Raw genomic sequence first — 27,099 nt, forward strand, 5'->3', positions numbered from 1 at the left:
TGGCAGTTGTTTATTACTGTACCAATAGAACATCTCAGGAGAAGACGGTTTCACGCCATCAAAAGCGAATAAGATTGAAGATTGAAGATTGAAGAGAGAGAGAGAGAGAGAGAGAGAGAGAGAGAGAGAGAGAGAGAGAGAGAGAGAGAGAGAGAGAGAGAGAGAGAGAGAGAGAGAGAGAGAGAAAGAAGAGAGAGAGAGAGAGAGAGAGAAAGAAGAGAGAGAGAGAGAGAAAGAGAGAGAGAGAGAGAGAGAGAAAGAGAGAGAGAGAAAGAGAGAGAGAGAGAGAGAGAGAGAGGAGAGAGAGAGAGAGAGAGAGAGAGAGAGAGAGAGAGAGAGAGAGAGAGAGAGAGAGAGAGAGAGAGAGATATGCTAATGTATGAAAGAGAAAACTTAATGAACCTAATTAGCCGGTACGACTGAACGGTGGAATCCAAGGTGTCTTCAAGAACCTGTCAAGAGACAAACCCAAACGAGCTTAACAAACATATAACAGCTGCTTTCATCTGGACGAGAGACAGAGAGAGGGACAAGTGGACGAGCGTTGAGTGTGTGTGTGTATAAAGCACTCCTGATAGCCAGCGCATTACTAAAAGTGCTTATAATTCAGAAGTTCACTTGGATTTGCAGAGTAATTTCACATATTTTCAGCACATTAGAAACGCAGTTAGATAGAGAGGAGGAGGAGGAGGAGGAGGAGGAGGAGGAGGAGATGGGAAAAGCAAGTCTTTTTCTGGAAACAAACGGCATGAAAACACAGAGTCATGTCACAGTGGGTTGCTGGGAAGCAGTCGTCATGACACCAGAGATATCAGATGCGCTGGAACACAAGGTCAGGTGATCACTTCTCGTTCAGCGCGGTCAGCAATCTTCCCTCAAATACTGTTACAATCCATCTAGAGGGAGGAAACACACACTCGATCCATCTCTCGCGCTCGGCTCCATTAGACAGCAAATGGACTTAATGGACTTTATGTAGCTGATCTGCTTTTACATCTAAATGCATTAAAAATCAATGACGCACGCTAGCAAAGAAAGCGTACAGCGTTCAGTTTCAATAACATTTGCAGGCGTCGTGTCAGCATTAATACTCAACGACTCTGAAGTACCGCCCATCTGCTAAACACACCGTTCAAAAAACATACAGAAACTTTGTTAAACATGACGTTAGGTTTGACAATACATACTAGATTTACTCGATGTATCAATTAGAAATTTTGCGGATTCATATGCTTTGAACTTGAAAAAAGATTAATCTATTAATCATTTAATCGGTGTTGGCCGCTGGATAATAAAAAAAAACATTGAATATTTTCTCTGAATAAAGTCATCCTAGAAGATTGTATTGTATATATTGTAAAATAAGTACTGGTTTTGCACGTGTTGTATTCAGTTTCCTGTGGTTTAGTTAGTTTCCATGGTTTTTCATTGAATGGATTATTAGTTGCACCTGTTCTCGGTTTCATTGATTGGTTTGCCCTGTATGTATTTAAGCCTGTATTGTTTTGTTCAGTTCATTGTCCGTTATTGTCACATTATACTGTTCCTTTTCTGTTTAGAGTGCTAGTGCTGAGTGTTTTGTTTTTGTTAAATAAAATTAGATTCAGATTATATATATATATATATATATATATATATTAGGGCTGTCCATTAAACGCGTTATTAACGGCGTTAACGCAAACCCATTTTAACGGCGTACATTTTTTTATCGCGAGATTAACGCCTAGCAAACTTTGTCGTTTTTGTCACATGCTTTTGCAACAACTAGTAACGTTATTAAAACTACAACACCACCACCGGATCTAGCTAGACCAGAAACAAAACAACAGGCGCCGCACACACTTGTTTGGGTTTGCGAACCGAACCGGCCAAAGAGTGGACGAGAAGCGCAGCGCCGAGCCGCGTCTAGCACAACTCGTATCGCACATCGGACGCGCACTTTCTCAGTTTATGGCCAGCAATAAAAACGCAGAATGGCGCCGCCGGTGTGTGTACACTCATACAGAATAATGTGTTCGAATTTTAAATACGAGGCGCTGCGCTTCTCGTCCGGTGTGCGGCGACCTTTAACGTTGCGTTTTGAGTGGATGAATGATGAGCGCGAGACGCCGAAATGGATGCCAATGAGATTCTGAATGGAAAGTTTACTTTTAAAAAGTTGCCAAATGGTTCAATTGACAAGACCAAAGTGATCTGTGTGTGTGTCGTTGTGAACTGAGCTATCATCGTCCAGTCTAAACACCACTTGATGGCCAAGCACACACACAGCTGATGCGTTTCTACGCCCACTCGTCAATATCAGTAACGTCACCTCGTCAGTATTTCTGTCACCCTTTTATTGATGGACAGTGTTACATTGTGTGAGAGATTATTTGCTCCAAGTGAGAATGTTAATGTGAAATTGAACAGTAAATGCCAATCTTGTTTTCCATAAAAAAACATTTGCACAAAGCAACCGATCCACTTTTCCATGTTGATAAGAGCATTAAAATGAGAAAAAATAATGGGACAAAAAGAAATCGAGACATTTAGAATAGATAAAAATGTGTGATTAATCGTGAGTTAACTATGACATTAATATGATTAATCGCGATTAAATATTGTAATCGTTTGACAGCCCTAATATATATATATATATATATGATATAAATATATGTATTGTTTACCAATATGACATGCATCCTCTGTTTCTGGACTGATGACTTATTCATTTATGAGTAATGTTATCTCATCAAATAAAGACTAAAAATATAATAATCAAACATGTCCAGAAATGTTTTTATCTGGATTGCCCAAAAAAGTCATTACCAAATATATATATATATATATATATATATATATATATATATATATATATATATATATATATATATATATATATATATAAATTTTTGTTTTTATGTATGCAGCAAAAGCAACTATATCATGATATACGGCATTATTATGGCATGAAATGGCACGTGCTGTGACATGATGACAGCATCCGATATGAAACATGACAGCAGGAGAAGCGCTCGTATGTCACGGCACATGTGATATGGTTTTGTGGAGTGTGATAGAGATGTGATCTTAACAACACTGACACTAACACACACTTTAAATCACGGCTGAGGACCAGGAGTTGTCAGACTGCCACAAGGTCTCTCTCTGCCTCTGATATACTGCCCGTCTCCCTCTGAGGGGTGAAGGCTTCTGGGTAAACAGACACATTTAGAGAAACAGAAAGCTCAAACGGAGAGAAACAGAGATGAATGAGGCAGAGGAAAACACCTTAAGGTCTGCCCTCAAAAATAAATAAGCACCATTAAAAAAGAAAGAAATGAACCGAACACACCAGCAGGTCATGAATGATGGAAACACCAAAACGGACACTATTTACTTCACAAATAAACGTTTCTGGTGTTATTGAGCATGATTTGAACAGACTTCTAAACTTTGGCCTGTGAATGTTAGACATCAGATATAATTGAAAATGAAAAATTGTTGAGGAGAGATGTTCTGTTAATTCTCTTAATCGTCAAACAGTTTTGCCAGTTTTATTTCATAAAATGGACAAAAACAATCCACTGACTAATACTGAAGGACGGACCAGTATGAAATCATGTAGTAACCACCTAGCAACCAAACAAAACACCTTAACAACCACCCAACACACCCAAAGACAGTGGAAGTGAGATCGGCACACTGTTCACATTTTCCTCAAAAAACATAAAACGAAGTTAAATAGATTTTTTTTTTTCTCTCTAAAAGGAATTACTTATCAAAAATTATAAAGCAGATAAAAACCAGTGAGTAAACCCTGAGAAATTAGAGAGGAAGTAAAATACACGCACGCAATTATAATATTTAGGCCAAAAGGCATAATTAATTAGAATCAGAATAATCTGTTAATTGTGAAAACAACTACATGTATCCGGTTAAAAAGTATGAACATGGTTAAGATATGGTCAGCAAGCAATATTTAATTAGTCAAAACTACATGATATCAAAACAAATTGGATTTACTGATGATACAAATTAGTGCCCGTCAAATCGATGAATCACAATTAATCACATTAACATAAAAGTTTGTGTGTGTGTGTGTACATATCTATCTATATATATATATATATATATACATCTATATATGTATGTATGTATGCATGTATGCATGTATGTATGCATGTATGTATGTGTATATAGATGGATGGATGGATGGATGAATGGATGGATGGATGGATGGATGGATGGATGGATGGATGGATGGATGGATGGATGGATGGATGGATGGATGGATGGATGGATGGATGGATGGATGGATGGATGGATGGATGGATGGATGGATGGATGGATGGATGGATGGATGGATGGATGGATGGATGGATGGATGGATGGATAGATAGATAGATAGATAGATAGATAGATAGATAGATAGATAGCCTGGTTTTTGTTTATTTAAAACACATTCAGTTGATAAATACTATTACATAAATCACCTGCTGTATGAGTGACAAGTATGCATCACATTAGGTTTATTAAATTATGTTAAAACCCAAATGGATGGAAACTTTGTATGCAATTCAAATGCATCAAATTAAACCTAAAAAAAATCTCGATGATGTCTTGACTTTGATCCCCCCCTCACTAGGGGACGAGACGTGTCCCTTCCCCAAACCTCCTGCTCCTCCTCGGAGAACCTCACAGCGAGACAGTCCCGACAAACATTCCTGGAAGTTTCCGCAGTCATTATCTCATCCCGCCGCGTCTGCAAATGTGACGACAAATTACAGCCAAATTCTCAGACGCCCCTCTGACAACCGCGCTGTGATTTAATGAGGCGACTCAACCCCGCGAGTCTCCTGCCTGACACCGCTGTTCGAGCGGCGTGCGGAAGCATCACACGTGCGGTAATCATGAAGAGACTGCTGATAAACTCAGGAACTCATTTCGGATATTTTGAACAATTATGGGCTAATGCGGATCATGTTCTAATGGCCTAAAATTAGCGAATTTAATGCCTTGATTGCCTCCGATTTGCTAAATATCACTATCCTAAATAAAATCCATTTATGCAATTAAGTAATTTGATGCGAATTAAAAATGAAGCCTATGTTTAAGGCGAGACACTACAGGTGAATAGGGTACAATTTTAAAATAATAGATATCATCATGAAACTTCCTCAGTTGATTACTTACACAAGTTCATAAAAAAAATGTATTACAAGTTTTTGAAATGTGTATGTTTAATTATGCAAAAGAGGCATTATCCCATTAAATATGCGCAATTTTGCATATATTTTTGGTAGATAGATCTGAACATATGATAAAGCCAGGTGCAAAATTATTTTTTCATTTTGATTACACACAAGATGAAAGAAGAAGTTCAGAGGGATTTCAGGATATATGCTTTCATTACCTAGGAAATCAACATATATGTCCATAGCCTTAAAAAAATTGATTTTCGCCATATTTTTTGATGTCACATAAATCAGGCCAGGAATGATTTATTAACAAATCCCTCTGAACATATCTTCAGAATACTGCTAAGTGTATAACTGGAGAGTTTGGTGGACATCGGTGCTACATAGGCTGAGATGTGTCACTGGAGAATGACACAAAACTCATTTTGAGAAAAAGGCATTTAAAGATTTGTAATGTAAAAAATCATACTTTTTTAGTGGAAACAACTATTTACAGACTCAATATCTTATAAAATCATCAGCAACAACAATACAAACCACCTAAATCACAACAAAACGTATAAACACAGCATTTATGGCCTTCAACTGAACAGAAAAACAGTCAATAACACACATCTAAATGTCAGAGCGCGTCACATGATGCATCTGAATGAATCACATTGTCAGAAATTGACATCAGCCAATGAGATTTCGCTTTTGGAGTTAAATGCCCATTATACTTTCACGATTGGTTACTGATTAAAAGGAAATTACCATATTTGGATCCGACAGCATTGTACAGGAGAGAGAGAGAGCGCTTTCCAGATGTGTGTGAGATTAAAGGGAGCAGACAGCGATCGCGGAGCAGCGGGTTGATTTATAACGCCAACTTTTGTTGAATTTTGGAGAAATCTACAGACGCAAATAGACAAAGTGTAGTAAAATAAAGACCTAAATGTGTATTTTGGACTTTTTTTAACCACAAGTCTGAAAGAAGACATGTTATTGAAGACAAATAGCCCAAAATCTCAAAATTGACCAGTGAAAAAAACACGATGTTTTTGCCTGCCGTGTCTCGCCTTAATGCATCTTGCATTTGTTCTCTGCATTGTCAGCTGTGTATAACTGAGCTGTGCCTTAAGAATTTGAATACACTTTAAAACATCCACTGAAAATCCTTCAGTAGATCAAGTGTGTTATTGTGTCTGAGTGAACGGGTGTTGAGACTGTGATTTACTGTGAGAAGTGAAGTTGATGAGTGTGTTTAGAGTCTCAGTGTGAGTGCAGCATTAACAGGACTGTAATGTTGAAGGATCTGAGGGCCTCTGTAACTGCACTATTGGACTTGAGTACAAACTCAATTATTCAATCAGCAAGAGAAATGCTTGAAAAAAAAAACCCCGATGTACCCAAAAATATGTAGCCGTGCCTTATTTAAACACATAAATCATATTTTTCCATCACAGTGCAAGCTCACTTCAGTGGTTATTTAAAGATACTCGTATCACGAGGAATCTAACTGTCCTTGATCTTTTAAGACGTAACTGTGTTATAAAAACATTCAGTTTCAAAACTCAGAACGTTCTCCTCAGTGAAAAAAGTACTTCTGCGACCTTTGAAATCATAAACGAATACACATGACCATCCACATTTACACATCAATGATGCCATACTGGGTGATTAGAAACGTCCTGCACAGTATTGTATGTTAAAAAAGTATTATTACTAAAAAGTAGAAGTAATGATGAGAGTAACAATATGTTAAATCTTTCTGGCCGTGTAGCACCAACTACCAAAACATTGAATCTAGCTCATTATTATTTGTAACAAGAAACATTTCAATCAGATCTTAAAGAGGTCATATTATTATTTTTTATATGCTCAACTTTCATTAGTGTGTAATGTTGCTTGTTTGAGGAAAAGTTGAGCTAGTTGAGGAAAAGTTGAGCTAGTTGAGGAAAAGTTGAGCTAGTTGAGGAAAAGTTGAGCTAGTTGAGGAAAAGTTGAGCTAGTTGAGGAAAAGTTGAGCTAGTTGAGCTAGTTGAGGTAAAGTTGAGGAAAAGTTGAGCTAGTTGAGGTAATGTTGAGCTAGTTGAGGAAAAGTTGAGCTAGTTGAGGAAAAGTTGAGCTAGTTGAGGAAAAGTTGAGCTAGTTGAGGTAAAGTTGAGCTAGTTGAGGAAAAGTTGAGCTAGTTGAGGTAATGTTGAGCTAGTTGAGGAAAAGTTGAGCTAGTTGAGGTAAAGTTGAGCTAGTTAAGGAAAAGTTGAGCTAGTTGAGGTAAAGTTGAGCTAGTTGAGGATAAGTTGAGCTAGTTGAGGTAAAGTTGAGCTAGTTGAGGTAATGTTGAGCTAGTTGAGGATAAGTTGAGCTAGTTGAGGTAAAGTTGAGCTAGTTGAGGAAAAGTTGAGCTAGTTGAGGAAAAGTTGAGCTAGTCGAGGTAAAGTTGATGTAAAGTTGAGCTAGTTGAGGTAAAGTTGAGCTAGTCGAGGTAAAGTTGAGGTAAAGCTGAGCTAAAGCACAAAGTTATTCTCTATATTAATAACACAGTTCCTGAACTCCCTGAAACGCCTCAACTGTAGTCTTGATGAGTTTTCTTCAGGGAACAAACACGTCACAATATTCCTCATTTAAATAATCCCTGCCCACGGCATATGCAGAATAAAGGGGCGGGGCCTGGCTGAGGTAGTTGAAACTGGCTGTTATGGTAACGGGCGGGACATTTCCCAAACACACTTATAGTGCTTGACCAATCACAACACACTGATCCAGCCGTCCAATCAGAGCACAGTGTGCTTGTCAGAAGGAGGGGCTTCATACTATAGAGACAGGAAGTAAACTGACCCGTTACTGACAGACTGGGAAGAGAGGAGCTGCAACAATGGAGAATATGGGGAAAATAATGTTTTAAAACATTCAAGCATGAAAACCTGATCTAGTAGAGGCCAAAAACAGAATCAAGACTTTGTAAAAAGGCATACCATATCCTATTAAAAACAACAATTACTACAGTTTAGGGCTGTAACGATTTACGATATTAAACCGAAATCGCGACACTCAGATCCACGAACCTGTGTCGCGGTGTGAGAAGGCAGATCGCGATCGACACACCCCTTCCCAGACTTATCTTTCTCGTCCAGAATAGATCCTAGGGCTGTGACGGGGTCTTTTACATATTAGGTATGGGAATTTCAAGCAAAAATAATATTCGAAGATCGCTGGGTATCATTTGATTATTATTCAAAAATCGCACCTCTCCCCCACACGCACACACACACGCGCGCGCGAGCACACACACACACACACACACACATGTAAGCAAACACCAGAGCAAGTGAGCAAAGCGCGCGGTGTGTGTGTGTGGCACCGGCGCGCGCGTGAACTGGAGCTCACCTTATAAAGGAATCGAAACTTATATAGAAAGCTTGAAATACTTTTACTTGATTTAACGTTAATTCAAAACATAAAGAAATGGCTGCTTAGGCTAATTCGTAGGAAGTGTGCATTTCTCTATATAGGCGCGTTCACTTTGTGGCAAGCGTTATTCCTGCGCTTGAGATGCGGGTCGGAATAGGCAATATATTATTTGTGGTTTACAGCACAGACAGTAAGCCTCGGTTACCTCAGAAGAATTTTTAACATGCTCGAATCATCTCCACAATATAGTTGTTTGTTTTTCAAAAGTATTTTGTTACAAGAAAACAGAGTTATAGCTTCTGGCAAGAATCGCGGTTTGTATCGAATCGTGGGTCAGAAATCGGGATACGAACCGAATCGTGGGTTTGCTGTATCGTTACAGCCCTACTACAGTTCATTTATTTTGTCCATGGAAATAAAAAGTATAGTCTTTGGATCATTTATTATATATATATATTTTTTTTCCTTCTTAAAATAGAACTAGTTCTCCCAAAGTCATCCTTCATAACATCAGTTATTAAACTCTCTTCAGTTTGCCCTGATTTGACCTCATCTGATCAAACCCATTTTAATAAGTCCGCTTTAACATCAGTGGAGTATTCTGCTATGAGTGAGCTAATTAGCGTCATGAGTGTCTGCACTGTGATATTTTAACGAGCTGTGGTTATGCAAGGGCCACCATCACATCACATCCCACATTCCAGTGTGTTAGCCTAACGAGATTCCTTTATGAGGTCAGAGAGAGCTAGTGGTTACCATGGCGATGCTTTGATTATGATGTCATGTGAATATAACGGTTGCATCATCAGGCTGGGACAATTAAATAGAACAGAATGTGACACCGCTCAACTCAAGCAGAAATGTAGAACAGTCATTCAACTTGCATGAAAAATGAATCGCAAACTAACAGGCGAGGTCTCTAATAACCAAGATTATTTGAATAGTCAATATGTGCAATTAATATCTAAAAAATGTAACAGAAAAGACAACATCATACAACATTAAACAGCATTCTCAATCCATTTAAAGCTTACGTGTTATTTCTCCACTATTAGTGCCACAAAACAATACCTTTACATTCTGCAACACTGGATCTGAAAGTCTAAATTATGTGCATCGCATATTATCAGATTATATAGGACCTATTATGCCCTTTTACAAAGTCTTGATTTTGTTTTTGGGCTCTACTAGATCAGTTTTTCATGACTGAATGTTAAAAAAAATCTTATTTTCCCATATTTGTCATTGTTGCATCTCCTCTCTTCCCAGTCTGTCAGTAACGCTCTGTTTACTTCCTGTCTCTATGAAGCCCCTCCTTCTGAAAAGCACACTGTGCTCTGATTGGTCGGCTGGATCAGTGTGTTGTGATTGGTCAAGTGTGTTTGGGAAATGTCCCGCCCCTTACCATAACCATGAGTTTCAACACACTACTAACTAACTCAGCCAAGCCCCGCCCCTTTATTTAGTGTATGCCGTGGGCGAGATTTATTTAAATGAGGAATATTGTGACGTGTCCGTTCCTGGAAGAAAGCTCAAGACAACAATCGAAGCGTTTCAGAGAGTTAAGAAACATTGTTACTGATATAGAGAATAACTCCCGCTGGAGGGACTTTGTGCTTTGTAACTTTGCCACATTACACACTATAGAAAGTTGAAAATGTAAAATAAAAGCGTAATATCTCTTTATTGTACAGTTATGATGGGAGTTTTTTTAGACCAATCATATTTCACTATAGGTGGAGCTTCCAATCACAACATTATGGAAATAGAAACCATTTGAGCATAAACATGTCCTGCTACATTATGGTTATAGAGCATTCTCTCTCTTTTGGCGAAGTATGATCGCCCCCCCATGCACAGCCACAATACTGGGTCATAATCACAAACTGAGCTGGAGGTATATGCTTTTGTGTGTGTGTTCTTGTCTTGCAAGAGACTGCAGTTGAACAACATCTAATCATAGATCAGCTTGCTTGTGTCTGCCTCTCAACCTTGAGCTGAACACTATCGAACTGACCCCTGAATAAGCACGATGGATTATCTGAATGCAAACGCTTTTAGTGATTATATACAGAGAGAGAGAGAGTGTGTGTTTCAGAGGAAGCAACACTATTATAACCGGCTGTTTGCACTCTTCCAAAACACTGCCAATGTCATTAAAAAAGTTTCCCAGTAAGTTTAAAACCGTTGATATTGAGAGAATCGGAGAGAGTACCAGACAACACTCCAGGGCATAACAGTGTCTTCCTAATGATTGTGAGAATAGGAGAGAGCGAGAGTGACAGGGAGGGCCAAAAAATAGAGAGACAGACTGAGAGAAAAAGAGTACCTGTCACACAAAACCTTCATTGCCTCTGGAAGGCAGTACCAAGAAAGCAGAATGTGTAGGAATGTTTTTGCAAGAGTAAAAAAATCACAATTCAAAACACATCTTTGAGCCATTTCCTCAGTCTGTTCAGAGCGATATGAAAGTGTGCGCATGCTGTGTGCTTGTGTGTGTCTGGAGAGAGGATGTATGCTAGTCGTTTGTAGTCAGTTTAAAAAAGGGACAAAATGAGAAGGGTTTATGACAGCAAACTCCCATGATGCACCAATGTGTGACACATAGTAGAGTATGCTCAGAACTCTTGATTAGACTCCATCTCAACATCCCTTGATATCTTTCTAAATATATACACAACACACACACACACACACACACACACACACACACACACACACACACACACACACACACACACACACACACACACACACACACACACACACACACACACACACACTTCAGACCTTTGGGACTCTTTACTGAATTCTATTCACAATGATATGTCACTTTAGATAAAAAAAATACTGTAACAACCAAATCAACCCCCCCCCCCCCCCCCCCCCCCTCCAAATAAAATGAAAAAACTAAAACCGTTGCGTGGGAATGAGTGACATTTATTTGCTGGAAAAGGGGGAGCCAGAAGTAAAAGCAGAGGGAGATTAAGAGTAGAAGATGTAGAACTAGAGAAAGAATGAGCTGACACGCAGGAGGAGTTACGTACAGTAAAGAGAGCTAAAATTAGAGACCGCAATGGTAGAGTTAGACGTACAACACAGACAGAATAAACAGAGCTAGTGCAATCAGAGAACGAGTTACAATTGTAAGGCTGTTCGTATTTGATAATCGTTTGCTATCATTTGAAATGTCTCATTAGAGGCTTTCACACCGGGTAGTTACAGTAACAGGTTCCCCGAAGACTGACACTACGTTTACACGACAACGATATATGCTTAAAACGGAGATGTTTGTCCTTTGAGTTTTCCGCATACAGACGACACCATTGTCAAAACGATCCCTATTCACACGGACCCGCGTAAACGACTAAAAACGCTGTATTAGACCATTAGATGGCGATGAAAGACTATAGACAGAAGACGTAATACGCATGTGCATGACGTCATCGTCTTCAGAGATTTGCGTTTTTGTTGTTGACACGGAGAACGTTTTCAAAAACTTGCACTTTGAAACCAGTTTTCAAAAGTTTGCGTTTTCCGGCACCCAAACCGCTGTTGTCGTATAAATGAACGGCCAAAACACATAAAAAGTTTTACGTTTTTCGTTGAAAACGGTGTCGTGTAAAGAGCTCCTAAATGTTTCCCTTGGGCCATTTTTCTGGTTGCATTCGCACCGCCTGTACAAGCTCAGAAGTGACATGAGCTTGTTGTTGTGACTTATTTTGATGGCGCCGAGAACCAGAGCCTGAGCTCAAAGCGCTCACATTCTCCGTCTTTATTAGTTTACGATCTGTCTAACAGTCATGTCTAATAAAATAGATACAACTGTTATACAAAGAAAGTAGACAGTATATGAAAAAGTTTTCGTATTTTCCGGACTATAAGTCGCACTTTTTTTTCATAGTTTGGCTGGTCCTGCGACTTATAGTCAGGTGCGACTTATATATCAAAATTAATTCATACTGACTGAGATGAACCAAGAGAAAACATTACCGTCTACAGCCGCGAGAGGGCGCTCTAGCTAGCGGAGTTGTTCAGAAGCGACACAGAGGAAGAACTCAATGGATTCAGTGTTGTGTGATGAGATCGCGGGAGCTTGGTCTTTGTTTACCAGTAACTTGTTGGACTCACTGGCTTATGCTAATTTAGCCTATTCAGCCTCCCAGGTATATGTTCTGTATGCTATTGTGCAGCTGAATAACTGTTAATGTGTTACGCTAACATGCCGGACACCTATTCAGCCTGTTGTTCTGTGTGTTGTTGTGGAGCTGAATAACTTTTACAGATTAAATGTCTGTTCCAGACATCCAGATTAAATGTCTGTTCTTGGTCTTGGATTTTGTGAAATAGATTTCTAAATAAATACGACTTATAGTCCAGTGCGACTTATATATGTTTTTTCCCTCTTCATGACGCATTTTTTGACTGATGCGACTTATACTCCGGAGCGACTTCTAGTCCGGATATTACGGTAGCTTTTGCCATGTGGTTGATGCCCAATGTCTCTAGCTGAGCAGAAATACATAATCATGTTTCGCTTGGTCCCCTTAGAGTTGCGTTGGATTTTCTCCTCAGCGTAAAGGTTGAGAGGTCCATCTATCACAGTTAGTTCATGGAGTAAATATATAGGTTATAATCTGTGTGTTTACACAGCTTTTAAAAAAATGGCGGGTGATGCTGTTTCGCATGCGTTCGGCCAATCAGCGAACACTAACGCCACTGGTAGTTCCTGTTGTACTGGGTAGACCCGACTCTGAAGTAGGAGTAAATCAGTTCCTCCAAAAGGATTTCCCAGAACTAAAACCGTTCCCAGTTCCTGCGGTGCGAACACGCCAAAAAGCGGGAACTTCCGCCAATAGTTCTAAGAACTATGAAAAGGTTTCTCTGGTGTGAAAGCCCCTAATGTGACCGGTACAATGGACTCATCCTTCATGTTGGTTCATTAGTTAGTTTCAAACCACGTGTCCTATGTAGGGTCAACAGGGATGCCTATCCCAGCCCAGCCTTGGGCCAAAGACAGGGAAACTAGTGTCTGGATGTAGGCGTTATAAAGGATCACGTACTGTTGATGCATCATAAACCCCACTGAAATAAATAAGACTTGATTATGATTATATAATTAAAACTGTATGTATACAATTACGGGAACAGAGGTGTCAGCAGAGGTAGATTTAGTCTAAGCCCACACATCTTCTGCTGTCTCGCTCTCGCATACATTGACAAGAGTCACAGAGTTAATTGGTTTTTAATAAAGCTTTTAATCTCAGAACTTTGTGAGGCTTTCCAGTGCAAACCAACAACAACTTGGCCCGATGGCCGTTATTATAAGTGTGTGTGAAACATCAGCACCGACATGCGAATCGTGAGTGAAGGTTTGCAAAAGCCCTGTGCAGAAACACTTGGTCGATATCTGATCAATATCTGATCGATAGGAAAGAGAAAGTAATCTGACAGAACAGTGAGGTCAATCCCATCTCTGGTCCCATCTGTTAAGTAGTCTGAACGTTAATTCCCAACAGAAACGACACGTGTTTGAGGTTTAGAGGGTCTGATCTATACACCACTCTCAAACTGTAAATCCTTTCTATATGTGCGGTGAACTCTTTTGTTTTACACATCGTTCATTGCTCTTTCTCGAACATGAATTATTTAGCAGGTCCAGCAAAGGATATTTATCTGTCTTTAGTGACTTTCGTCCTGGTTCTGTGCCCAAGAGAACACTGCATCTATATTTATCCACAGGCATTTTACAATAAGGGGAGGGGAGGGGGGTTATCCATTTTATTTCAGACGGTTAAGAAAGTGCTACAGCAATACCTGAAATGCACCGGCTGAAGAAAATAAAGAGACACGGATACATGGATATTCTGCTCTTGAAATGGCATCAGTACTTAATGATGGAAGCCTGAAGAGCTCTTCGTCTTTCAGTGTGTGAAAGCAATCAGTCTACACACAGACATGTATAGAAGATAGATAAACACATGTGGAACTGGGGCTGAATTAATCCCACACGAGAGAAACGACAGAGAGTGGACGAGGGAAAGCAAAGGAAGGGAAGGGGTATGAAGCAAGACAGGAGGAGAAAAATAACAAAAAAAGACGACTACAGAGGAGACGAGACGGATGAAAAAAAGCAAACATGAGACATGACCCATGAGCAGACCGTCAGGATGATGAAAGAGCCGCTGTCTAGATGGACAGAGCTCCGAAACAAATGAGCGCGATGAGGAAAGCTATCGCTCCTTTGTCATGCCTCGACTACCACCCCAGAGCGAGGGATTGCACTGCAAGAAACTGAAAGATGAATTGAAATCGGAGCCTTTGTTCACAAGAGTGGGACGTATCGATCCGTGGAGCTGGGGATGGCGGGCAAGAATGTATGTATATGAAGACGTCTGTGACGGGCCTTTATTGATCAGGAGCAGACAGAATTGCACTCAAAGATGGAGTGATGGAGAAATTAAACAACAACAATAAGAAGTGATTGCTATCAACATGTTCACCAGACCGGACAAGAGCATAGAGGAAAGACGAGAGGGAGAGGAGTGAAGGAGAGGAGGACTGAAGAGACAAGAGATAATGAGAGGAGAGATGAGACCAGGGAAAGGAGAGAAGAATCAGAGAGTAAACTACAGGAGAAATGAGATTACGTGAGACGAGAGGATGTGGGAGAAGAGGAGAGACATTGAGAGAAACAAGAGGAGGAGGGAGCAGAGGAGAGGAGAAACACTGAAGAGAAATGAGAAGAGGTAGGAAAAGAGGGATGATGAGAGAAACAAGGATTTGAGAGGAGGGACGGGGAGAGGCGAGACAAGGGGGGAGAAGAGGAGAAACAGAGGAGGAGGATATAGAGGAGAAGAGCCGTACAACCAACCAATTTCCAGACATCTTTGTCCAAGGACAGACAATATATCACCCAATGTCAGAATGGATTTATGCATGCGCGAACACACACGTCTCTTTCCTAAAATGTGGCAAATTTTGATGATCTGAGTCATAAATGCAGATTAATCTTGATCTCATTTTGGCACACGGTCTAATCTAAAATCTCTCTCTCACACACACACACACACACACACACACACTCAGAAATATAGCACTTCCACTCAAGCTCTCAGTAATGGACATCAGCACAAAGTGCTTTAAGTGAGGGGAGGAGCCGCCGTGACTCACGGTGTGTGCGCACTGGAGAGAGGGAAAGATGAGTTAGTGTGAAAGAGGCAGAACAAGGCTGGTGTGTGTTTGCTGACGTATGTATGTGTGTGTGTGCAACATGACAGACTGCTAATGCACCATTATCTTAAAACCTCTGAAGCAGCACACACAGATGGAGTAAGTCTCTGAGCCAGGGTCATCACACCCCCGGGGAACCGCACCTCCTCTGCCCTCAGCGGAGGAAACACAACTTCACTACAGTTATGTTTCATGACAACTCCAGGCTTTTAAACATGATTTTCAAGTTGTTTGGTTGGTAATGCTTGATTTTAAGGTGACGTAGTTACATGTTACTACATGTACTTACTTATAATCATAATTACAAATAACTAACCCTAACCCTAACCGTAACTCTACAGCAAGCACATGTAGTTAATTAATATTACTCAGTACATACTTGAGTAAGTACAACACAACTGTCACCTTAAAATAAAGTGTAACTATATGGTTTAAAATCCTCAGATTTTATACTACCACATGCATAATATACACTAAAGTGCTCAGCTGTCACATACAACCTAGTTATTTATGCTATTAATATGCACTGTAGACTAGGGGTGTAATGGAAACGTCTGCACGCGTGTACCGAACGTTGTTTTACTCACTGCACGTGCCGAACTTCTGTGATGTGCGGAGCGCAATTTGAAGTTCGAGTTTCCCCCAGGATGCGACAATACTGTTTATATCAATATACTTTGATGTTGCAAATGGATCTGAAAAAATAACAGAGCGAGCTGCTGCCGGACCCAAGTTGTTCTAGACATGAGACATGCATTATATTAAGTGCTTCGAACTAGCTCATAAACCTACGGTTTAAAGTGGCTTTCCCTCAGATGCAATGTTATTTAATGCATTTGAGACCTGCTTTCCTCAGCATAACTTACTGCAAATCTTACGGTTGTATCCTAATCTATAAATGTTAGATTTTGATGTGAGTATTTCCATTTGGCAAAATGGCTCATCCTGACAGAGAGCGAGTCCACTCCTAAACTTCACAGACTTCACTGAACTAGTGTGGGCATGCATGCGCCTCGGACAGACGGACCACAATAAAACAGTAGATCAATAATTCTCACTAAAATATACATTTACAAATATACATTTTGCTTCCCAAAAATGGAAGCGCTTCAAAAACGTCAAAACCGAGGTACGTTCCGAATAATAATTTTGTGTACCGTTAAATCCACACCATTTACATTGGTTTATCAACCTAGAAGAGAAGTTCCCCGACAACGGGATGATTTACCGCCTTGTGTCTGCTACTGACGATTTCAGCAATCCTTTAAGATCATTACAAATCACACTTTACAAAACGGATCTAATAAACTTGGGTACATGTATGTAGACTGTATGATGATGACACCAAATAATAAAGAATAAATGTCATCAGCATCCCTTGATGAATCACATTTTGGCAGTTGTGGTTTTTATGTGCGCTGAAAAAAAGAGGAGGAAGTGAAAGAGGAGAATATGGACACGGTTTGGGAAAAGAGGCCACCTTGGGATGCTAATTTTGCAAATGGAGCTTGAGGAAAGTGGTTTTAAGTTTTAGCGCCATGTTGCGTTGATCAATTCACCATTTCATGTTGCGTTTTTATTGGCTAGTCAGTTCTCCTCTCACTGTACGACGTAGGTCTACCGCTCAGGAGCAAGGGGGTAATCCATCAGGCGGAAACTGAAGCCTCCCCGGGAGCCGCCATTGTAGCAGACCATCGCCTGCTGTTAGCGTTACATTGACTACCATTCATTTTGGCGTCACTTTGACAGAGAATAACTTTATCTGGGGCGTTTAAAGACTCCATTTGTCCATTATTTATTTCTAAAGAAACACGACAATGTATAAAAGGCTCCATTACCTTGTACCTTACGTTATGGCCCCGTAGAAGCCGTTTTTGTAAAAATAGGCTAACGATTGCTTCATAACCACTCTCTGTCGCACAGTTGAGAAATTACCGTATAGACCAGCGGAGAAGCTCGCAAGCAATCGGGGGGATGTGGAGGCATAAAGTCCGATAAAGTCAAGGGAGAAGCCCATAGACAGTGATAAAGTTGCTCCTGCTGCTGCTCATGGACAGCAAATACTCACGCTCTCCGTCTCTGCGAGATTCTGAATTTCTCTCGGCACAGCTGCTAGAAGACTGACAGGTTGCTCACGTCACATCTACGTCGTCAAGCTCAGCTTGAGCCTGTGCAGTTCGCCTGGCGATCAGGAAGTGAGTGCTTCAAATGGGCTTCACTTTTCTCCGTTGAAATCTATGGGGTCGCTGTGTCCATCTTATATACTGTCTATGGAAAAGAGGCCAACTTGGGATGCTAATTTTGCAAATGGAGCTTGAGGAAAGCAGTTCTAAGTTTTATCGCCATGTTGCGTTGATCAATTCGCCATTTCATGTTGCATTTTTATTGGCTAGTCAGTTCTCCTCTCACTGTATGACGTAGGTCTACCGTTCAGGACCACATAATTTCCACGATTGATCATCTTTCGTCTGGGAGAGCCCAAAATCATACAGTGTGTGCCGGGCATTAGCAAACTACTGCCAATTTTCACTGACAAATTAAGTCAAGTACTTAAACAAAACGCAAGCCTAATATTTCTGAACGCTTGCTGTTAGACTTACATTATATTAGCGTAACTGCTATCACACATTGAGGGACGGGTTAAAATCGAGCTAAAATTAGTTAGCATTAAACATGAAGCTGTGAGTAATATTCCAAGTTCATTTAGTGTCGAAATAATGGGACCTGGATGCCAGTCAATAACAGATCAAATGACATTTTTGGAGCCAGATGTGGAATTGCTAGACTCACACAAACTTGAGGCTCGTTTAGAGCGGGACTAATTCATCACACTCACACATGCGAGACAGCAGGTCTGTGGAGGCTCAAATGATCTCCGAAAGATGGATTCCTCCCAGGAGAGAGTAATGGAGTGCAGAATGACTGATGCCTTCCCAAGGGTGCAGAGCCAGCAGTGCCGCTCCGGGACGCTTAAACGATCACCGCACCGCCTCCATCTGGCCTAGGGCTGCTTAATCGAGTGAGGAGTAACTTATGTTCCTCAAGGTAGAGTTGGTGCTTGTGAGTGTGTGGGTTTCGTCAGACGGATTTCACATATGGGACTCACGAGCCGATAAGTTAATTACTAAAAAAATTAAGTTTATTGAAAAATCATACACAGGGCAAAACATAACAACAGTGTGCAACTGCAACACCGCAAAAACAGCACGAGCGGCACATCTGAAGTGGCATACGCTTTCAGGAGTTTAACAGCCACGGACAAAAAGGCTCAATAATCTTTATTTTGCCAAATATTTAAGAAAAATAACCACCATGTTTTGCATCCTGTACTAAGATACAAGTTAAAAACCACAGAAAACAAGACACACGCTGACTGACAACCACGAAGTTTAAGGTTGCTTTGATGCAGATTTTATTTACATAGAAGGAAAGCCGCAGAGCCGTCCCGGGAACAAGATTTTTATAACCGCATACTGTTATGAGAATGATTTAGCTGTTTGGATAAACCGTTGTGCAGAATAGTTGTAGACTTAATCAAAAAAAAAAAAAAAAGAAGAAGTTTTGTGCCAAAATGCTATTGCTGAAAAAACTGAGAACCAGTTTTAAATCTGACTGAAACCAAACCAATCGTGGGATACCTAAATATTTCCACCCTTCCCTTTATCAAGAGACTTAACCTCAGGTGACTTCAGTGAGATTGCTCCAGTTATAAATGTACCGTATATCACTTTGGATAAATGTGTCTGCTGAACATAGCATTTAATCTAATTTCAATGTTTTTTTTCTAATACTTTTACTCTTAAACCTGGCTATTGACTCTGATTGATTTCAAGGGGCTATATCACGAAAACCGAATTTGCTTTTGAAATAAGTGAGTTGGATGTAGTGTGTGACACATTCCAACATTCACAAATCAAAACTCAGTCCCCAGTACACCCAGACCACTTACTGAACATACACACTGCCCGAACCAGACACGACGAGAAGATTCCAGCATTCACAGTCATTTAACTGTCCGCAGTGGAAGTGAAAACGCAGCACGACATCAGAACAGCAATCAGAAAATGTTTGATGTTTGATATGTGGAGTGGGATTTTAAAAACCAATGAGATTTCACTGTGGTTAAGGCTAAAGAGAACAGAAATAGAAATCCAACAACTGCTTGTCGCGGTCAAGGCTGGTTAGGTCAAAACTTAAATTTCACACTTTATCGCATCGTACCTCATTAGCAGCAAGAGCAGCTGGTTCAGAAATCTTCACTGTATTGACCACACACACACTTAGCGTAAATATGTATTCAGCATTTAGCCACTGGTCCAGCTCTGATGAATGACAGTTAGCCCATACTGATTAACCAAAGAGGCTATTTTACATACAGAGGTCTTAGAGATACAGTAACTGCAGAAGCGTGGTTCATTTAGAAGCTCACGAGCTGAATTGCATTTATTTATAATGCAATAAATCATGCATAACATTATAAAGTGTACTAATGGAGGGAAAAAAAATGGCAAAAACAAGTGCTGATTATGACCTATTTAACAGAGACCCTCTCTCTCTCACACACACACACACACACACACACACAACACTGCCACGTGCTGTGGTCGCTTTAATAAACTCACATAAAGAAGAACTCGCTATTGTTTGAAAAGCTCTCCATCTTTCAGCGGTGCCGTGTGTTGTGTGTGTGTGTGTAAATCCTGTGAGGATTTCAGCTAAACACTGAATATCAGAACAGCTGTTGCTTTCTCTAATCTCTATCTCAAGCACGCACACACACACGCCTAAAGGATGATTACTGACAGCTCACACTGACAGTAGCTAAACATAGTATCACTCATATAGGATATTAATAACAGGAATCCTTTAACATCGATCACATATGTTAAAAACATCAAATTATCATGTTTTTTATTCAATACTTCTTCCACTCTAACGTGGTTTGGATGCGTTTTCTGGTTTGTGACGAACAACTGGAAACTACATCACAGACCGCATCAAACTCTTCTATGCTACTCTAAAATATCACATCCAAATTCCTCAAACATTATTAAATAAATGTATTTCAAATGTTAATATTGCTCTGATGTGGTTTATATGAGTTACAAATGCTGCCTTTTGGTGTAACGAACAGAACTTGACATGACAAATTACAAATTTACACTATTATAAATGCACTAAAACAAGACATTGTCGAAATATGAAGAAGAAACATCTGCACAAATACAGGAACATAATATTATTTCACATTTCATTCAACAACAACAACAACAAAAAAGCAGCATGAAAAGATATCCCAGCAACTGAACTTCAACAGAACTCAGAGTAACACAAGACACACCAAACTAAGTCCAACTAACGCAAACTAACACGGAAACGTACGAGAGTGCATCATCAGCGAGTGTGTGTGAACGCCACTGACCTTGCACAGTTTCTGGTAACGCGGTGAGGATATCGCCATTCTCTGGAGCCGGTGTAAGAAGACCACCACTTTCTGCAGAGACGTCCGAACTACAGCCATCATCTTAACTCTGCCTGCACACGACTGCCAGCGTCTGAGAGCACGCATCCTCACCGCCACACACACACACACACACACACGCTCACGCACGCTCACAGATCCCCCACCACCAGCCGAGCCGAATGTGACGAGCCCTGACAAACATGTCCCGCACGCGCGTCAGGAGTCAGTCAGTGCTCTCCTCTCCAGCTAAAAAACTGAGAATTAACACACAACCACACAAAAAGAGAGTGAACGAGGGAGAGGAAGATGCTTTGGGAGAGAGAGTGGGAGAGAGAGAGAGAGAGAGAGAGAGAGAGAGAGAGAGAGAGAGAGAGAGAGAGAGAGAGAGAGAGAGAGAGAGAGAGAGAGAGAGAGAGAGAGAGAGAGAGAGAGAGAGAGAGAGAGAGAGAGAGAGAAAGGATTGATACAACGAAACTCTGGAGAGCGTTCAGTTCAAGAGCTGGAGTGTCTCTTCCAGCACCAAAAGAACGAGCGCGAGTGACACGGTGTGTAGATTCACAAAGGGAATGACACACTTTACTGAAGGAGAGCACATCTCCTGAGAGACGGAGAAATGGAGCGGTGAGACGCGTCAGAGAAATGAGGGAGACATGACGAGAACAGGGATGAATTAGAGTGGAAATCACTTACTCTTTCGCTCTGTGAAGGCGCTATTATTATCTCGCTCTATCCTTCTGATGACCCATGACGACAAACGCTCACGAAGCCAACATCAAATCAATACTGACCTCATTTACTTTCTTAAAGGAATACTTCACCCAAAATCAACATCTGATCTGTCGCATGTCGGTCCAAACCTGCGCGACTGATCTTGGAAATCTGGCTCTTTTCCACACAATTACAAGTTTAAAATCTCAAGGTGAAGCTTATAAAGGTAACAAAAAACACCAAAATGTTATCATAAAATTATGAATGTGAAAAAATATATTTGATTTGTGTGTTTTATTCCAAGTCTTCTGAAGCCATGCGATAACTTTGACTGATTTGGATCGTATATTCGTATATTAACATTATATCACTTCAAGAAATATATGGTTATGAATTGTCAAACTGGTCAATTTTAGAAGGCACAAATTTACAAAGCACCATTATTATAATATCTCATAATACTTAAGACAGTCAACATATTTGTACAGTGAATTTCTGAAAACCACAGATACACTGATAAAAACGTAAAATGAACAGGATATTTTTACAGTGCAGTTTTTATTCAATGAAAATCTTTATTCCCACCGTTGCCCTCATTCATGACATTATCCAATTCATAAACATTTATTTTTTCAGAATCCATTAAAGAAATCAGTTGACCCATCATACAAAACTGATCTGAACTGATTCATTGATCCAGTTGTAAAAGATTAAAAGCTGAAGGGAAGGATTTTCAGGAAACAACAGCAACTTTAATTTTGATCTGTTCCTCACACTATGTCATATGGACCATTATTATAATACTTTTATAATGCGTTTGTGCACATCTCTGTATGGAAAAGACCAACCAGCAGATTCCTCAAGATATCTTGTAAAGTCTTGTATTCCACAGAAAGAAAGTCATACAGATTTGGCACAAAATGAGGTGGACTAAATGACGACAATTTACATGTATGAGTGAACTAGCCCTTTAAGTAAGTGAACCGAGACGATATAATCTGATTGTAGGTTGACAGAACAAAACAATGTTCAGCCACCTGCCTTCATTAGGGTTTATAACGACCATTGTTCATCATCTAATCAATTCCTGATGGATCAAATCCCCGTTTCACTTTCACAGAAAATCATCACAACGTAGAATTTCACATTCGAGAGGTTAGAAACACGACCATCTCTTGATGAACAAACTCTGCTTGTGTTTGCGTCTCAAACCTCTGCCTGTCTCTCTCGGTCTCCTGATGCGAGTTTGAGAAGCCTGTCCGTCTCGTCACACTAAACAGCGAGTCAGTGTGATCTGAGCGAGATTCAGTTGTACAGTGACAAAGATGGATGGGGGGGGGAAACAAATCGCCCCCAAAACAACAGTACATGACGAAACACTAACCATGAGCTCATGCTGTGACACAAATAACTGAAATTTTTAGGGCACTATTATGAGTAATTGCCATTTTCCCTGAAAAATGACACTATCAGCGAGCAGAATTTATTCTTGGTGTAATCACCCCTTACTCAGAGTTGTCCACAAGGTTACACGATGTGTCTAACATTATCGTTAATCGAAAATAAAGGAAACATAATAAAATATTTCCTACGCTTTTACATATACACGTAAATAGATGCGTATCAGTATATTGGACCTGTGCGTTCAGTCTTAAAGTGACAGCAGCCTAATATACCCGTCATTAATGTTAATCAAACAAAATACAAAGATAAAATCACTTTTGTACCTTAAACAAAGATGGATTAAATCTAATTGACCGTTCGCAAAGACCCGCCCCCCCTTAGTTACTGTTGCTATGCCCGACAAGCTACGCCGCTCTCACACACACACACCATGTTCTCACGCAGTGAAAAATACATCGCGGAGCAGAGAGGAGACTGACAACACGCTGACAGACACAGACCAGGTTACTTTTCGGTTACTTTTGATATTAAACATATTAAACAAAGTCTCACCTTTCAAATTTGGTCATTTTTTTTAAAGAAATTTAAACAATAAATACTGTTTTGTGGCTCTTTAATGTGTCGTGACAGATCGCTGTAGAGCATCAGTTAAAGCTGCTCGTGCACCGATCATCTCTTCCTTCTAGTTCATTTACAGCATCAAATAAACATGAATGAACATCAGAAGGAATGTTGTTTTAACCGCGGAAAGGCGTCAGTACACTCCGCTTCTCAAGTTCAAATCCTCCCATGTTGATCTACTAACTCTCCGACAGTATGATTGGTCAGATCACCTGTCAATCAAGCTCCCTGCGAAGGGTCAACTATCCCCTGAAGACTATGCAGTGCTATTTTACATTTGATTTTCTGTATCTGAGTACTGTTAGACTTGCCTGGAAAACATAAGCATTGTTTATTTCGTCTGTATCTTTGTTCTACTATATTTATGTACGCCTGTAATTTGTTTATTACTTTCTATGCAGACTCACTCCCACACAAAATCTCCCCAATTCTAGTGTGATGAATTCTTTCCAAATAGAGCTTTTCAAGTCATCTTTTGTTTTTATATCAACATATATATATATTGCAGGAAGAAAAAAATATTGCATTGTCAGTTTTTCCACTATCGTGAAGCCCTATTGGCTGTTGAGAAGTGATTGTGTGTATTGTGAATAACTCTCTTTCTAATGTCAATGTCATTGACGTCAAACAAACCCAGACATCAGTCGAGATGAAACAATTGCATAACATCAACTGCGTCAATTTAAAACTTCTAGGGAAGTAAATAATCTGAACATGTCCTTGACAAACATGAACGTTGACAAAATGGTACATGATTGGTGACTACAAAGAAACTGACAATCTCAAAGAGCAAGGCAGATGTGAAAGAAAGAAGCTGAACAAAAATCAAATCGACAGCAAAAATGAGCATGTCAAAAAAGTGATTTAAACGTTTTTACATTTGGCAGGCGCTTTTTATCTAATGCCACTTGCATTCAAGCTCTATAGTTTATCAGAATGTGTGTCTCCTGCGAATCACACACACAACTTCAGCTTTAATAATGCCATGCGCTAACAGTGACATGATAAATAAAACCAATGTTTAATTAAAAAAAGAGTGTTTTGTCAAGCAACTGAATACCAGTGTATATTGTCCAGACAAAAGCACAGTATATTTTAAATGCAACAGTTCATTAAACCTTTAGAAAAAAAAAATCTTAAATAAAAAACGTTTGCTATAATTGAGTATTATATTTGATACATCATCAGGCTTTTATGGAGCTTATATTTGAGAAGGAAAACAACTTTATTTTATTGAGTCCCAATTATTTGGCCAAAACGTAAGATGAAATTATAATATCTTGTAATGTAAATATTTTTTTATAACAGTATAAAAGACTACATAAAACGCATATATATCTCAGTTATCACTCTGTAACTCCCAATAATATGTCTTAGTAAGATGATAGTTCACCCTCTGGTGCTGTTCAGTCATTTTTTACTGAAAAGTTTAACGTTTTATTTATTTATTAGAATTTTTAACTTCATGAGAATGGTACGAAACTTGGTAAAGGTTTTGTCAAATCATGAACATGGTTTCCAAAAGATAAAATGGTCCTGAAAAAAATACTGCGCACAAACAAGATCTTCTGAAAGCTCATTTTTTGAGATATCAACTTTGGATTTCAGAACTTCAGATTTGGAGCACAGTTTAGATTTATGGCTTTGATTTTCTTAAAGTTTTAGAGTAGGACATGTTTTGTTAAATATTTATTTTTAACCAGAATTTTTTTCCCACAACAGTCAGTCACGTGAACCACACGCTAAATGTGGATGTTTTTACAATTATACTAGTAGTAGTAGGCATTTAACTTATTAAAACGGTCTAAACTATCAATCAGACGACAGAAGGTCTGTAGTAGATTGTGTACAACAAGTTTTGATCATGTTGATAATTTAGAGACCGTAGAAATTTGAGTATCAACTATGATAAAGTAGGCTTTCCAGGCCTAGGTAAAATCTGATCAAATGAATTCTGATAAAATGAGGACTCGGCACTCAGGACGTTGAAGTGACAATTGTCTGAACACTTCACTAACGGCCTTCAGGAAGAATTCAGCTGCTCACTTGAGTTTGAACTGACCCTACGAAGTGTGCCAAGTCCTCGCGGTGCCCTTCAAGGGCGCAAAACATCTCATTTGTTGCCGAGCAACGTGACAACAAAAGGTGACTCAATGCTTTGCTGCGACTTCCACAATTCAGAATTCAGAGTCGGGATGATCTGCTTAATACAACGACACACAAGTGGATGTGTGTAGTGTGTGTAGTGAGTGTGTAGGCTTCTGAATCTTAGTAGGCAGTGAGAGCGAGCGGCTGAGATATCCTCCACACAGTCGTGATTCGAGTCGACGGCAGATAAAGAGATCAAACTGTGATGCATGGATCTCACAGGACTATCACAGACTCGGCGGAGAGCCGTCGGAGGAGGGAGAAGAAAAGGAAGACGCACACTCTCTCTCAGCTGAAGTGATCTATACCTTGATTACGCGAACGCTGCGCTGGGGCTGACGTGGAAGCTAATGAGGACTGACAGGGAGGTAATTGAATATCGTTCACACACACTTCAGCGCCAGTATGTCCCAGATTCCTCTGCATCACAGACGGTACGCCCATGGACCGCCCAGAGTCAACACACGACCGTAAATATGAAAACACAACTGGCATGTGCTAACTGAAAATCACAAGCTCAATTCTGATTGGCTGGCTTTGAGTGAGTGACTTGCACAGCCATTGTTTACCAGCCCGAAAATTGGTAATTTTACACATCTCTTCCTGTTAAAGAAGAAGCTTCAAAGTTGTCTCTAGTCCCACATGGGCATAAAGGAATATAAGCGTGCACATGTGAATACGGCAGGTCTTACCTCGAGCTGAGCCTTCAGCTCCTTGATGTGGGCGGAGTCCTGTGAAAGCCCCTCCCTCTGGGCGGAGCCTGCTAACACATTGCCTGTAGTCTCCGCCTCCTGGAGCCACTTCAGGAAGCACTCGAGCTCGCGCAGCGACGCCTGCAGACTCTTGAGCTCCGAGTCCAGAGCGGCCTGGCGGTCGGACGCCCTGAGGACGGCACAGCGCTAACATCAGTGCTGCACATTTAGCATTAACACACTCATATGTAATCAA

The 27,099-nt window shown here is 40.1% G+C and overlaps 1 protein-coding gene across 4 annotated transcripts in view; it reads right to left on the reverse strand.

Annotated features, from left to right (window-relative positions):
• Positions 1-27,099, reverse strand: part of utrn (utrophin) — a gene marked incomplete at its 3' end in the record, with an annotated part of 231,004 nt that overhangs the window by 111,225 nt on the left and 92,680 nt on the right. For all 4 annotated transcript variants that reach the window (XM_079588189.1, XM_079588190.1, XM_079588188.1 and 1 more), the window contains exon 52: positions 26,844-27,033. In XM_079588189.1, coding sequence (XP_079444315.1) covers positions 26,844-27,033 — 190 coding nt within the window. The remainder of the gene's footprint in view (positions 1-26,843; positions 27,034-27,099) is intronic.

The sequence above is a fragment of the Phoxinus phoxinus genome (assembly GCF_949152265.1).
Source record: "Phoxinus phoxinus genome assembly, chromosome: 18".
Classification (NCBI taxonomy): domain Eukaryota; kingdom Metazoa; phylum Chordata; class Actinopteri; order Cypriniformes; family Leuciscidae; genus Phoxinus; species Phoxinus phoxinus.